The sequence below is a fragment of the Lithobates pipiens genome, unplaced genomic scaffold, assembly GCF_037356315.1.
Source record: "Lithobates pipiens isolate NorthernLeopardFrog02 unplaced genomic scaffold, aLitPip1_a1.2 Scaffold_10, whole genome shotgun sequence".
Classification (NCBI taxonomy): Eukaryota; Metazoa; Chordata; class Amphibia; order Anura; family Ranidae; genus Lithobates; species Lithobates pipiens.
Genome location: NW_027507686.1, coordinates 1,843,073 through 1,858,136, shown reverse-complemented (window position 1 = coordinate 1,858,136; position 15,064 = coordinate 1,843,073). Strand labels below are relative to the sequence as shown.

At 47.4% G+C, this 15,064-nt stretch overlaps 1 protein-coding gene across 4 annotated transcripts in view; it reads left to right on the top strand.

The window, feature by feature from the left end:
* The window catches only part of CDK10 (cyclin dependent kinase 10), a 32,293-nt gene extending 17,308 nt beyond the window's left edge, over nt 1–14,985 (top strand). For all 4 annotated transcript variants that reach the window (XM_077450943.1, XM_077450926.1, XM_077450939.1 and 1 more), the window contains exons 7-14: nt 2,084–2,151; nt 3,660–3,712; nt 3,839–3,908; nt 5,731–5,790; nt 9,432–9,555; nt 12,838–12,977; nt 13,076–13,128; nt 14,268–14,985. In XM_077450943.1, the coding sequence (XP_077307069.1) occupies nt 2,084–2,151; nt 3,660–3,712; nt 3,839–3,908; nt 5,731–5,790; nt 9,432–9,555; nt 12,838–12,977; nt 13,076–13,128; nt 14,268–14,365 (666 nt within the window). In that variant the 3' untranslated portion in view covers nt 14,366–14,985. The remainder of the gene's footprint in view (nt 1–2,083; nt 2,152–3,659; nt 3,713–3,838; nt 3,909–5,730; nt 5,791–9,431; nt 9,556–12,837; nt 12,978–13,075; nt 13,129–14,267) is intronic.
* Nucleotides 14,986–15,064: the final 79 nt, after the last annotated feature.

Genomic DNA, 15,064 nt, shown 5'->3' with positions numbered 1-15,064 from the left:
GGGGGTCAGTAGTAAGCAGTGCACAGTGCAGGGGGGTCGGTAGTAAGCAATGCACAGTGCAGGGGGGTCAGTAGTAAGCAGTGCACAGTGCAGGGGGGGTCAGTAGTAAGCAGTGCACAGTGCAGGGGGGGTCAGTAGTAAGCAGTGCACAGGTCAGGGGGGTCAGTAGTAAGCAGTGCACAGGTCAGGGGGGTCAGTAGTAAGCAGTGCACAGGTCAGGGGTGTCAGTAGTAAGCAATGCACAGTGCAGGGGTGTCAGTAGTAAGCAATGCACAGTGCAGGGGTGTCAGTAGTAAGCAATGCACAGTGCAGGGGTGTCAGTAGTAAGCAGTGCACAGTGCAGGGGGTCAGTAGTAAGCAGTGCACAGTGCAGGGGTGTCAGTAGTAAGCAGTGCACAGTGCAGGGGGGGTCAGTAGTAAGCAGTGCACAGTGCAGGGGGTCAGTAGTAAGCAGTGCACAGGTCAGGGGTGTCAGTAGTAAGCAGTGCACAGGTCAGGGGTGTCAGTAGTAAGCAATGCACAGTGCAGGGGTGTCAGTAGTAAGCAGTGCACAGTGCAGGGGTGTCAGTAGTAAGCAATGCACAGTGCAGGGGTGTCAGTAGTAAGCAATGCACAGTGCAGGGGTGTCAGTAGTAAGCAATGCACAGTGCAGGGGTGTCAGTAGTAAGCAGTGCACAGTGCAGGGGGGGTCAGTAGTAAGCAGTGCACAGTGCAGGGGGGGTCAGTAGTAAGCAGTGCACAGTGCAGGGGGGGTCAGTAGTAAGCAGTGCACAGGTCAGGGGGGTCAGTAGTAAGCAGTGCACAGGTCAGGGGGGTCAGTAGTAAGCAGTGCACAGGTCAGGGGTGTCAGTAGTAAGCAATGCACAGTGCAGGGGTGTCAGTAGTAAGCAATGCACAGTGCAGGGGTGTCAGTAGTAAGCAATGCACAGTGCAGGGGTGTCAGTAGTAAGCAGTGCACAGTGCAGGGGGTCAGTAGTAAGCAGTGCACAGTGCAGGGGTGTCAGTAGTAAGCAGTGCACAGTGCAGGGGGGGTCAGTAGTAAGCAGTGCACAGTGCAGGGGGTCAGTAGTAAGCAGTGCACAGGTCAGGGGGGTCAGTAGTAAGCAGTGCACAGGTCAGGGGGGTCAGTAGTAAGCAGTGCACAGGTCAGGGGGGTCAGTAGTAAGCAGTGCACAGGTCAGGGGGTCAGTAGTAAGCAGTGCACAGGTCAGGGGGTCAGTAGTAAGCAGTACACAGTGCAGGGGGGTCAGTAGTAAGCAGTGCACAGTGCAGGGGGGTCAGTAGTAAGCAGTGCACAGTGCAGGGGGGTCAGTAGTAAGCAGTGCACAGTGCAGGGGGGTCAGTAGTAAGCAGTGCACAGTGCAGGGAGGTCAGTAGTAAGCAGTGCACAGTGCAAGGGGGTCAGTAGTAAGCAGTGCACAGTGCAGGGGGTCAGTAGTAAGCAGTGCACAGGTCAGGGGGTCAGTAGTAAGCAGTGCACAGTGCAGGGGGGTCGGTAGTAAGCAATGCACAGTGCAGGGGGGTCAGTAGTAAGCAGTGCACAGTGCAGGGGGTCAGTAGTATTGGATGCATAGTGCAGGGGTCAGGAGTGATGGCTGATTCAGTTTGCTAAGCTCAGTGACCTTTTAATAAAATTGTAACGCGTTTTATACCAACCTATTTATTTTAATAAAAGCATAAAACAGTCTTTAAAAGTATATCCTACACTCTCCCCTCAGCTTTGTAAAGTAATTATGGTAAAACGTTTCAGTTGAGCAGTCTGTGTGGTGATCTAGTAGGGCAGTCCGGTGTCCTCCTGGTCAATCTTTCCAGCAACGGTCCCAGTATGTCCAAAGTTCCCAAGGAGGGGGAGGGGACGGTACAAAACCGGAAGTTGGTTTTCTCTTCTCTATAGCCGCCCCATAAAAGTGTACACATAATGATAACGATTGGAGCAGAAGTCCTGGGGATTCAGTCAGTTGGTTTTCATCATATAAAATGGAGTTATAAATATTTTATTTATTTATATATATTTTTTATACAATGTTGTCGTAAAGTTCTCTTCTCTTCTCTTCTCTTCTCTTCTCTTTTTCTTCTCTTTCAGGTAAAGTGCATCTGTTTCCAGCTTCTCACTGGTCTTCAGTATCTGCATGAGAGCTTTATAGTGCACAGGTAGAACATTTCACACAACTCCCTCTAATGACATATATATGAAGTATATGGAACACTAAGACGTTGCATTATTTTAGTTTTGGATGGAGAGGAGATCGGATAAAAGCCTCGTCAGGTTTGTTTTTTCTGTCTCTGTCCCATTGGGGAGATTTCCCTTCACATCCTGTTTTGGAGACACAGCAGAAAGCAGGATGGAATCTCACCAATGCCCTCTTAGTTGTCACAGGAACGCGTGTTCCCATTGGAAGATTCCCCTCTCTTCCTGTTCCAGTGACAACCCAAAGTTCTGGATCCCCCCCCTCCCCCACTTTGTCCTGGTGATAATGTGCTAGTATGCACTGCATTAAGGCATACTTACCTGTCAAACCGAGCCCTCCAGTACTGCGATCGATCAGGGGTGTTTCTACCTTCACCTGGTCTTCCTTTGTTCCGGGTTCGGTGCTTTCAGTCACTTGACTGCCCATGGTGATATGATGTTACACACACGCATGCACGCGGGAGTCATATGATCAAATCGGGGGTGTAAATGTTCGCTAAGCTGCTCATGCACCAGCTCAGTGTACATGAAAGCTGACGGGCAGGAGAGACTGATAGGCTCCTCCCTTCTGTCATAAATATCCTGTCAGCGCTTATTTATTTTTTTTTATATAAAAAAAGAAAAGTTTACTACCGCTTGTGTACCGAGAGCAGCCCCCTGCAGTGATGTCATACCCGCCACCCTCCTCTTTGCTGCTGCCGGTCTCTCTCATGAGTTTGTTGTCTTCTTGCTCTGACACTGATCATGCACACTGGAGTCGCATCGTCTCCTGCATTTGTAACATTCCAGGAATGAACGGCGGTATGCACAGGCGTTGTGTTGGGAGTGAGTAGGAAAGCCGGATTCGGCTCCGCCCCCCCCCCCGGCTCCCACGTCATTGGATTTGATTGAAAGCGGCGGGAGCCAACGGCTGCGCTGGTATCAATCTATCCAATCAGGACCCGAGACAAATCGGCTTGAGCGGGTGTGCTCGTCTCGGGCGCAGGAACGTAAAACGGGGGGGGGGGGGATCTGGGGGGGCTGCTGCAGTACAAGAGGATTTTTCACCTCAATTCATAGAATGCAAACCTCAAAGGTTTACAACCCTTTTAAGATCAGTGGAGGGGGGGGGTATACTTGGCATTGGGGGAGGGCTCACTTATGATTTGAGTTTAGTTACCCTTTTACATTGCTGAGAAACAATATAAGTGAATAGTCGGCATGGATTAGCAAAAGACCAAAGCGCACAGACAGTATTCCAGCGCCCCACTCTGCTTACTACAGGGTGCTCAACAGCCTGTGGGCCGCACATGGAGGGCCGCGTTTTGGGAACCAGCGGTATGGAGGTTTTTTTTTTGGGGGTTTATGGATGTTTTTTATTTCTTCATTGATTTTTATATTGGTTGAACTAGATGGACTTTTTTTTTTTCTATTTATCAGCCCAACTGTGTAACCATTTTATTAATGGGTTCATAATTCTCCCTCCTAACAGAGATCTGAAGGTGTCCAATCTACTGATGACAGACAAGGGATGTGTGAAGATCGGTAAGCTGTGACCTCTGTTCACTATTTGGAGAAGTAAAGATGGCTGTTCTCTTGGTTGCTCAATCATTTCCTGATTGCTTTGTTTGGTGGAACTCATTGATTGTGTTTTTTTTTTTTTTCTTGCAGCTGACTTTGGTCTCGCTCGTGCATACAGCGTTCCTGCAAAGCAGATGACGCCAAAAGTTGTGACTCTCTGGTGAGTAGGAGGCTGTGTAGAGTTAAAGGGGTTGTAAAAGTTTGTTTTTTATTTTCTAAATAGGTTCCTTTAAGATGGTGCATTGTTGGTTCACTTACCTTTTCCTTTGATTTCCCTTCTAAATGTTTTTTTTTTCTTTGTTTTCTTTGTCTGAATTTCTCACTTCCTGTTCCTCCTCAGTAAGCTGTTCTGGCTGACTAAACACCTCTCGGATGATGGTGTGAAGTTTACTGAGGAGAAACAGGAAGTGAGAAATTCAGACAAAGAAAAAAAAACATTTAGAAGGGAAATCGAAGGAAAAGGTAAGTGAACCAACAATGCACTAGCTTAAAGGAACCTATGTAGAAAATAGAAAACAAAGCTTTACAACCCCTTTAATTGGGAGTTCTGCTGAGTATGAACAATCCCAGCTGACCATTTGAAAGAAAGCATAATGTATGACCCGAGAGCGCAGACTTTGAGTTATTTCTGTATAGGCTTAAAGCGCAAGTCCACCCAAAAGTGGAACTTCTGCTCCTTTACCCCCCCCCCGTGCCACATTTGGCACCTTTTGGGGGGGGGGGGGGTGGATGCCTGTCTTTGAACGGGTATCCTGTTCCCACTTCCGGGAGTCCGGCCGTAACAAATTACGCCAGCAGCTCAGCTCCCTCCTCCTCCTTCCCCGGCCGCCGGGGACAGTAGGAGAGAGGAGCGGAGCCTCGCGTGTGCGCAGTAGGTTTCCCAGCGTGAAGCCGTAAGACTACACTGCCGGGTTCCCTTACCCGCAATGGTGGCCGCAGCAGCCGACGGAAACATCAGCTGCGCTGGACTCCAGGACAGGTAAGTGTCCTATTAAAATAACAATCCTATTAATAAAATATTAGTATGTGTAGCTGCTGGCTTTCTAAATTTGCAGGGTTGAGCGAACCTCCGCTTCAAAGGAGGAGATGTGTGGGGATAGTAAAAAAAGCAAATGTATGTACTTGGCTCTCTGTTCCACATCGGCTCTAAGCCGGAGAACTGAGCGATCACATGACCACCGATCGCTCATCTTGGTCACTTCTGAACAAAGAGCGGGGACTGTCAGTCGCCATTCTCTGCTCTGCCCCTCCAGCGGTCCCTGGAAGCGCTGAGCTCGGGCAGGAGTGCTACGCCGAGAGCCAGAGCCAGCTGCCAGTGAGGTATCTGGGTTGATCCCAAAATCATTATCTGGATCCCTCCAGTGTCTGAAACAGTTCTGTGATTTCGGCCAACAGCAGGTTTAAGTCCACAGTCGCCTGATTCTGGGTCACAGGAGAGTGAGGCCCAAAGAGCTTTACCCATACTTCTCTTTTAAAGCTCATTTCCAGCCAGGGATCCACCCCAACAAAACATTGCCCACGCCCCCTCCAGCTAATCTTCCAATAGAGTAAATCTAAAAGAACCAAATTCTTAAGTCACTCCAAGTCTTCCTTCTTCTGGACCGCAGAGTGGAAGTTCCTTCTTCAGGCATGAACATTGCTGCCAGTGACACTGCCCAATGGCTGTCCATTAGCCATGTCCTGTAAGGTCATCAGAATCTTTGGCGAGCGATGGGCTTTACTGTAGAAGTGATCCAAGTGACTATACAGCCGCTCAATCTCTTCTACAGAGCGATGAACAACATCCCTTGTGACAGCAATAAAGTTGATTTAAAAAAAAACAATTATAGGAACAGCACAGTGTAAAAAAAAAAAAGTTTTACATAACATAAATAATAAAAAATGTATTATTATTTTTTTAAAAGAAACTCTTTAAATTCCAGAATTGTTGAATAATTTGCAGTTCCCGTCTCACATTCCGGTGTCTGCTTCTCTGATTTCAGGTATCGAGCGCCTGAGCTGCTGTTTGGAAGTACGACACAAACAACCGCCATCGATATGTGGTGAGACCCCAAACCTCTAAACTTTCGTATGTCTATGAGAATATAAAGGGAACACATGTTCTGAATGAATGAATAATTTGTATAGCGCTACAATGCGAACTGAATTGCCTCAAGTTCTGCTAAGCTTCTGTTATATAAGGGGGGGGGGGGGGGGGGTTCTGTCAAAAATGAGACGGAGGCACTAGCACTCGGGTCATGTGACGTTTCTCTCTGTCCCTCCTTAGTGGATGTCAGATAAGAAACATCTCAACATGGAAATTGGCCCAAAATTTGGCTCAGCTATTTTTTTTAAGAGTATCAAAAGCCTCAACTTTTTACCTTTTTGTTGGAGTAGAGAATGTTTTAAAGCTGAACACTGGAACCTCAGTCAGCTTTTTATTGCAGTTAGTTTCCCCAATATACCTACAGACACCAAAGTGATGACATCAACAAAATGTGGACAAATCTTTTACTACAGAGGAGTCCTCTAAAGTGGCCTGCAGCCTCCTGCTCTGGGATTGCGGCTCGGCAAGCCCAGAGCGGAGGTTCCTGGTCTGCCATCCTACCGCCCACCACCCCAGAGCGGAGGTTCCCTGGGCCGCCGTCCCAGAGCACCAGAGTTCTGAATGGAGCCAGCGCTAGAGGAAGCACGGCTGTGGAGGGAGTAGGGCCGCGTAAGCCGATTGCTTCCTGTATATTGCCAACTCTTGTCACAGGCGGAGTGATACCAAATGCACTCCGCCTGGGACAGCAACTTCCGGCAATACCTGCAAGGTGATTCCTGAATGGAAGACTGTTATTAAAGGTCAGTTTATATTATAAAATCACATTGTGTATATATATATAGGCACATCTCTTCTGCACTGGTTACTGGGCTGCTTTCAAACTGACTCACAGGTGCACCTGCAGGTTATCTGCACTGAGCCATAGACTTCTGTTACAGGAGTTTCACTGCACCACACCTGCAGGATATAATAGAAGTCTATGGAAAAGTGCAGCAAACTCACAGGAAAGGCACTGCTGCACCCGCAGGGTGGGTAATCCACAGCACATCATTGTGAAAGCAGCTATGGGCAGGGCCGTATTTAATATTGATTGGACCCTGGGCAAAAAATTTCCTGGGCCCCCCCCCCCCATGCAGTTTCGCTCTCCATCTGCTTTGAGACCTACAATAAATAGCAGCTAGACTCAAACTCCGTTTACTCAATCAGATCAGGCAGCGATTACGATTGGTTGCCAGAGGTCACAGTGTATTAGTTGCAGCACATGATTTATGCTTCTTTGGTTGCTAGAGATTACTGTACATCGATACTGCTCACTGATTGGTTGCTAGAGGTTACTGCACATCATCTCCTCACTGCCTGCTCACCATGTACTAAGGAGGTGAGGGGACCCATTAATAGACAGAAAACTCCTAGGGATCCTAGGACTTCGGGGATCAGTGGCAGTGCTGAGTGTGATCAATTTCCAGCATGCCCCTTTATCTCCCTAGAGGCAGAATTCCGTATAGGTGATGGTGGATATGACCTCAGGGGGGCATGATATACATATGAATACTGCCTCTATTTACATATGAATGCTGCCGAGCTGCCACTATTTACATATCAATGCTGGTATTTCCATGTAAACACAGGGTCTGCAGGTGAGTCGCCTGTACACAACAATAGGGCAGAGCTGGGCAGCATTAGTAACTGAACTTCACACTGAGACATCGGGACACAGCACAGGACTAAAACTTCAAGGGACGAGAGAATTTATACTGGGATAGTTGGCAAGTATGGGGCAGCTGCTTTGGGCCCCACAACAATGACAGGGTCCAGGGCAGCTGTCCCTTCGGCCCTGCCTTAAAGACGGCCTTGGCCGTGGGTCCCTTTTTCACGCGATCGGTCCAATTGGGTCCGCCTGTTTTATTTTTCAGCCGGATCCAGTCTATTCACCTCCTATATGGTGCCCACAGAGTCCACTTATTTTTTTGAGTTTCTCAAGCCATTTTTATATATATATTTTGGATGTTGGCATGGTGAGCGTCCTCCTTCTTTAAATACATGAAGGGGATGAATAAGGTTCGGTAAGGAGATCTTTTCAATATGAAACCAAAATCGAGAACACCGGGACTCAATCTAACTGGAGGGAAGTTCACACCTAATCTAAAGTCTCGTACACACGATCGGATTTTCCTCCAGGAATTGACTGATGACAGACTGTTGGCCTAAAATCCGACCGTTTGTAGGTTCCATCGGGTAATTGTTGTTAGATTTTCCACGGACAAATGTTGGATGGCAGGCTTATAAATTTTCCACAGATAAATGTCTGTTGTCAGATTTTCCGATCTTGTGTACACAAGTCCTTCAGACAAAAGTCCAAAATACAAACACGCGTGCTCGGAATCGATGCTCCCTAAACGCGACATTAGAAGAAGCTGCCCAAAGGGTGGCGCTAAAGAGCTGAAAAGCCTCGTAGTACGTCACTACATTCATGTTTGTTAGCCGACAATTGTGTGCCGTTTGTATGCAAGACAAGTTCCTGGTCAACGCCCTTCGGAAAAAAGTCTGGTGCTTTGTCTGCAGGAAATCCAATCGTGTGTACGAGGCTTTAGAAAGTATTATTTTATTGAAATGATACCAAGTTGCCAAAGTGGCACTCGCCCTTCAAAAGGTTGAGCACCCCTGTTTAATGGGTCATATTCACATTTAACCTTATTCAATAAAGAGGTGACCAACGCACTCTTATTTCTGGGTAAATCTTCCTTGTGTTTTGCAGAAATCGGGGCTCAATTCCAGGAATTCAGCTCCTTTTTGAAAAGTGAAGGCACACTATGAATTAAGTCCAAGGAGGTGCATGACTTCTCCTGGACCTATCTCCTATTATTTATATCTGACAGTTTTATTGCACTCCCGGAAGAGGGCTATTGCTGTGTTTCCGGGGGCTTGGCATTCTAATCATTGCAGCGGCTAAGCCTGCACCTCCCTCCCTCCTTTCCAATCACAGAAGCCTTTGTATTATAAGAACTCCTTCACAAAATACAAATGGTCAGCAGAGGAGAAGGACAGGCATAGCTTCTCCTGTGTGGCTCTCTCTTCTCACAGTCCCGTGTCTGTGTATGCTCCAGCAGAGCCATAAACCCATCAGATATAAATATCAGAGATAAGTTCAAGAGATGTCAGGCACCTTCTTGGACTCATAGGGGTTGATTTACTAAAGGCAAATCCACTTTGCACTACAAGTGCACTTGGAAGTAAAGTCTCTGTAGATCTGATGGGGGACATGTAAGGAAAAGAAAAAAACAGCATTTTTGCTTGTACATGATTGGATGATGAAATCAGCAGAGCTTCCCCTCATTTCAGATCTTCCCCTCAGATCCAAAGCGACTGAACTTCCAAGTGCACTTGTAGTGCAAAGTGGATTTGCCTTTTGTAAATCAACCCCATAGTGTGCCTTCGCTTTTTACAAAGTGGCAGAATTCTTGGAATTCAGCTTTGCAGGTGAGTAATCTGTTGGTGAATTTTTATTTTTTTTAATCTGATTTTATAAATGAAGATTTTAGGTTACGATATAAACAACAAAGCCCTCCGACCCCCTCCTGCCCGTTCCCTCCCCTGGACATTTTATACATCCCACGTTGTGGTTGGATGATGATGATGGGGTTTCTTTCTTCCATACAGGGCTGTGGGCTGTATCCTGGCCGAGCTTCTGGCTCACAAGCCATTATTACCGGGCTCTTCGGAAATCCATCAGATCGATCTTATTATACAACTTCTGGGGACACCAAATGAGACCATCTGGCCGGTATGTATGGGGTCAGCACTTGTTTTCCAACTGTAGACACATTTCATTAAACAAAGTCCGTTCGGATGGTTATCGGTGTCGCATGTGACTACGCCAGGCATGTCCAAATTGCAGCCTGCGTACAGTTTTAATGTGGCCCCACAGGTAATAAAAATATATACATTGTATTTTTTTAATCAGTTTTTATTAATGAAAAGAAGCATATACAACTTATCAAAAACAAATCGTCAAAGGAGTAACACGATCAATCATGACATAAACAAACGTGCAAGAAACAGCAGGTAGGATACAGAGGGCACCCCTCCGAGGGAGAGTCAGTGATAACAGACCACCAGTAAAGTCCTGGGGCCCCCCTGGTACCAGCAATATCCTCTTGGGTTTAACTGAGACTCCAAAGGTAATATATCAAAAGAAGCATATCCCTCCTTCCGGTTTTACATAAAGAAGTCTGTTAAGCTCTGAAAGGGAGGAAAGCTCAGAAGGAGAGAGAATAAAAGTCTAGAGTGTAGAGAGAAGCAAGATGGGTAGTTAGGCGGAAAAGGGGGGGGGGGGAGTAGGAAAGGGGGGAGGGATGGGAGAGGGTGGGAGGGGGGGGTAGGAAAAAGAGGGAAGGGGTGGGGGGGGGGGGGGTGGCTGTTCGCCTCAGCAGGGTCCATCTTCAGCATCGGTCATAAAAATTACGATTAAACTTTACGGTACTATTACATTACATTACATAGGTTGAGACACAATATCCGCATATACAAAGGTGTACTTAAAGGCGACCCAGCAGGCCCATATCTTTTTGGCTAGGTCAGACTTGCCTCTCAGAGAAAGTGTCAAGTCTTCATATACATTGTATTTATTGGCGTAAAACACACACTTTCCCCCCCTTTAAAATAGGGGGAAAATCGTGTGTACATGTTATACGCCGATATAGGCTGCCACCGAGGGGACAAGTGCTGCTGAAATAGAGCCGGATCTCCTGTGTGCTTGGCTCGGCTCGAAGTCACACTCAGTCCCGCCCCCTGGACGGCTCCTAGAATGGGTGTCCCGGCATTGGACCAGCATTATGTCCATCATAGGATCCGGGCAAAGGGACGGGACTGTACATGATGCCGAGTGCACAGGAGATCCGGTGTCCGATGAGATAGTGTCCCCCCATCACATAGTGTCCGTCCTGGGGACAAGGAGAAGCTGAACATCTCCAAAGAAGAACGGCGCCTGCGCACTGAGTCCAGGTTGAAGCCCCACCATCCAAGTGCACATAGAGTTAGAATTTAAAATAGCCGAGCGAACCCTATGTCCACTTGGATGGTGGGGCTTCAACCTGGACTCAGTCCGCAGGTGCCGTTCTTCTTCGGAGATGTTCAGCTTCTCCTTGTCCCCTGTATTGTGCAAGCGCTGCGCAGTACGGCCCGGACACTATTCCATAGGCGAAGACTTTGTGTCAGAACACCGGCTCTATTTTGGCATTGTTTGCCTACCCCTCGATGGCAGCATATATAACGGCAAGATTGCAGATGGGCACTGATTAGACTACAGATTGGCATGGATTAGACTGCAGGTGGGCACAGATCAGGCTGCAGATGGGCACTGATCAGGCTACATTGATGCTCACTGACCATTATTTTGCTTCAAAGTGTTTTATTTAAAAAAAAAAGTTTTTTTCCTGAAACTTTTGTGCATGTTATATGCCGATAAATACGTTGTGTGTGTGTGTGTGTATATATATATATATATATATATAATATAATACACACCTTATTTATTTTTCTGGCAGCCTTGGAGGGGGAGGGGGCGGGACGAGCGCCATCAGATTACATACAGGAGGATCTCCTGTTTACTCGGCGGCCTCTGTAATAGGAAGTCCCGTCTCCTGGGCTGGCATTGGAGGACTGTTTTTTTTATTTTTTCTCCTATGATAGACAGAAGAGAACCTAATGCTCAAGTTACGGTATAACCCCTCCGGATTTTAAAGGCAGACCAGGTATTATAGTAAAAAAATATAAATTTTATTATAATAAACATACAATAAAAGATTGCATAGGCAAAGGGAGTAGAAATTACATATAAAATGTATCGGAATAGCGGTATACTCATATGTTGCATCTGTATGGAACTAAGCTGCCCTGCGAACAAGGTTGGGCTAGCATGAACACATACTGACAATGACGCCTGTCATAGGAGGCGGGACTTTGTATTAAAGAGGCCGCAGAGTAAACAGGAGATTGTGTGTAATCTAACCGAGCTCGTCCCGCCCCTTTCCTATCCCCTCCCAGGCTGCAGATGGGCATGGATCAGGCTGCACTGATGGCAATGGTGAGGCTGCATTCATGGCAATGGTGAGGCTGAATTCATGACAATGGCGAGGCTGCATTCATGGCAATTGTGAGGCTGCATTCTTGGCAACGGTGAGGCTGCATTCTTGGCAACGGTGAGGCTGCATTCTTGGCAACGGTGAGGCTGCATTCTTGGCAACGGTGAGGCTGCATTCTTGGCAATTGTGAGGCTGCATTCTTGGCAATTGTGAGGCTGCATTCTTGGCAATTGTGAGGCTGCATTCTTGGCAATTGTGAGGCTGCATTCTTGGCAACGGTGAGGCTGCATTCTTGGCAACGGTGAGGCTGCATTCTTGGCAACGGTGAGGCTGCATTCTTGGCAACGGTGAGGCTGCATTCTTGGCAACGGTGAGGCTGCATTCTTGGCAACTGTGAGGCTGCATTCTTGGCAACTGTGAGGCTGCATTGATGAGGTTGTTACTCATCGTGAGGCCTGGTGGCTGAACCCAGAAGAGCTGGTGAGACCCTCAATGATGTCGCATAAGAAGATGGCGGCACAGGACAGAGCAGGGAGGATTCTGCAGGACACCGCTGGATCCGCTGGGCAGGTGAGTATCTGAAATGGTTAGAATCATGGGTGAATGTTTGGATTGAAAGGGGAGTAAAAATGCAGTGGGGAGGGTGGGGATCCACTTTAAAGTAGAACAAACTCCTCTCTGATGGTCCAATCTCTCGCCGGTGCCGGTATTTACAGGATTCGGTCATCCAATTACAATACAATTTAATACAGGAGGAATCGGAGGGCCCTGATCCTGAGAGCTTACAATCTAGGAAAATATAGTATAGTACAAAAAGAAAGCATACTGAAAACTAAACCTTAGATGGGGGTTCAGGCTACCAGAGGTGAGGGAAGACACCCCGCTGATGGTTTTAGAAATCTGAAACTGGATAAAAAATAAATCTGTTGGTCCTCCTGAGGTTTTCTGATGTTCTCTTCTCCGTGTCTTTGTTCTCATTGCAGGGTTTTTCTAAGCTGCCTCTGGTTGGTCAGTACACGGTCCGCAAACAGCCATACAACAACCTGAAACACAAGTTCCCCTGGCTGTCAGAGGCCGGCCTGCGCCTGCTCAACTTCCTCTTCATGTATGACCCAAAAAAGAGGTAAGGAGGGGGAGGGAGGGGGGGGGGGAGGTGGAAGGTTTTCATGCCAAGTCCTAAACTTCTAATACTGAGCATTCTTCTCTCTCCTACCTTCTCAGAGCCACAGCTGAGGACAGTCTGGCCAGCTCCTACTTCAAGGAGAAGCCTCTACGTAAGTATTCCAGCCACACGCACTCCTCCAGTGTTGAGGGTCGATCGTATTTTCAGCAGGTGAACAAATGGAGTATTCACTGCCATGTGCAACTTGGAGCGTCGCCCTGCAAATACCATTTTAATACTCTGGAATCTGGACCTGAACTCCGATATAAAGAGTTGCTCTTTTATAGGAAACCTTTAGAAATGCTAAGGCCCCTTTCACACCAGTGCAACTTGTCCTGCGACTTGGGACTGCAAAGTCGCATGACAAGTCGTACCCCATGATTTCCGATGAGTACTGTTCATATCTGTGCGACTTCAAGGTAGTCCCTGCACTACTTTGGTCCGACTTTGATGCAAGTTTACACAAGCATTCCCTGAAATCGCATAAAAATCGCGTGACTTTGAAGTCTTAGTGTGAAAGCGGCCTTCTTGTATCTAAGCACTGCCCTGACAAGTTCCTCCTGATAATAAAGCGGAGCAATTCCTGGTATGGAGAGTACAGGGCACTCCTAACCCTTACACGCTCATAGCTGTATATCTGCAGTATCAGTGCTGCCTCCGACTGCTTGTTTCAGGAAGTTTGGAGTGAGATTTGGGGATATCACTACTGTTCTGCTAACTGTTCTCCTTGCTGGAGGGGAAGCTGTGCCTAGAGATCTGCAGTGCAAGAATATCGCTGCTTCTACTTCATTTATTCCGTGGCTCTGTGCTTCCTCCGCTATCATCCTATCCTCTATCATTACCCCACCAGTCATCTGGGGGGCACTTCTGACACAAGGAAAGCAAAGCCTTGCCTGTACATATACTGTACAGAACAAGGTATGGTAAGCAGTACAATAATCTTCCCAGTGAATGGCTGTGCAGGACAAGTCTAATCGTTGGAGGAGAGAAAGCTGCGCTCCCAGCATAGCTAGAGAACTGACCACAGTGTGCTCTTCTGCTTAGTGTGGTCAGGTTTTAATAGGAAACCAGAGGGACTGGCAGGATAACCAAAGATTTCACATAAAGGAAGCAATACAAAGAGAACAGGAGACTTCTTCATACCAGGACATGGGACAGCAGCCACATGTCAGGAATATGCAGTGTTGGGGTAACAAACACTTTAAATCTTAAAATAACCTTTTTTTTTTAAATTTTTTATTTTTTTCCCAGCTTGTGAGCCGCAACTGATGCCGACGTTCCCGCATCACCGGAACAAGAGAGTGAGCAGCGCCGGGGCGGAGTTCCAGGCCAAACGCTGCAAACCGTGAAAGGACATACTTGTGAAGAAGAGCGGAGCGGCCATGTTTTCCAGTGCGGTGTGAATGAGGACTGTCCAGCTGATGTCTGGAAGATGTCTCTGCGGTAAGAGTATGAGGACTGTTAATGCCAGAAAACCAATGAGAACGTTTCATGTGGGGATCGAGTCCTTCTGATCCCCCCTGATAAGGACTGTGAGAATGTGGTTCGCTGGGGGCGCTACCCTCTAAGGACGGATATTCATAGGGGTGATCTGTGACTGTTTCTGATGCCCACCAAAGGACCTGCAATCAACTACCATACGTTGAGCTTTATGTTGGATTCCCTGGAGAAGGTGCAGCATTGGACCCTCTGCTTCTGCCTCATGGAGAGCCAACAATAGAATGGCGTTCCCTACACTTGTCCCTCGTGTCTGTATTGGGATGGATGGATGGATCGGGATGGGGTGTCGTCCCGTGCTAGGCTCTGCAGTCCTGATCAGGGAATCCGGCCGCTCACCAGGACTGCTCAGTGCTGAGAATTCTCTGACTACAGAAGGGACAGTCAGACATGGATGACGTGAAACGGCGGTAATGTCACAATGTCCGGACTGCCCAACCCCCCCCCCATAATAAAAATGAATTCATGGAAACTGAAATCTGTTTTTTGTGTTTTGGACAAAGTGGGAATGTGTGTTAGCCTGATAGAAATTCTAACACTGGTGGATAGAC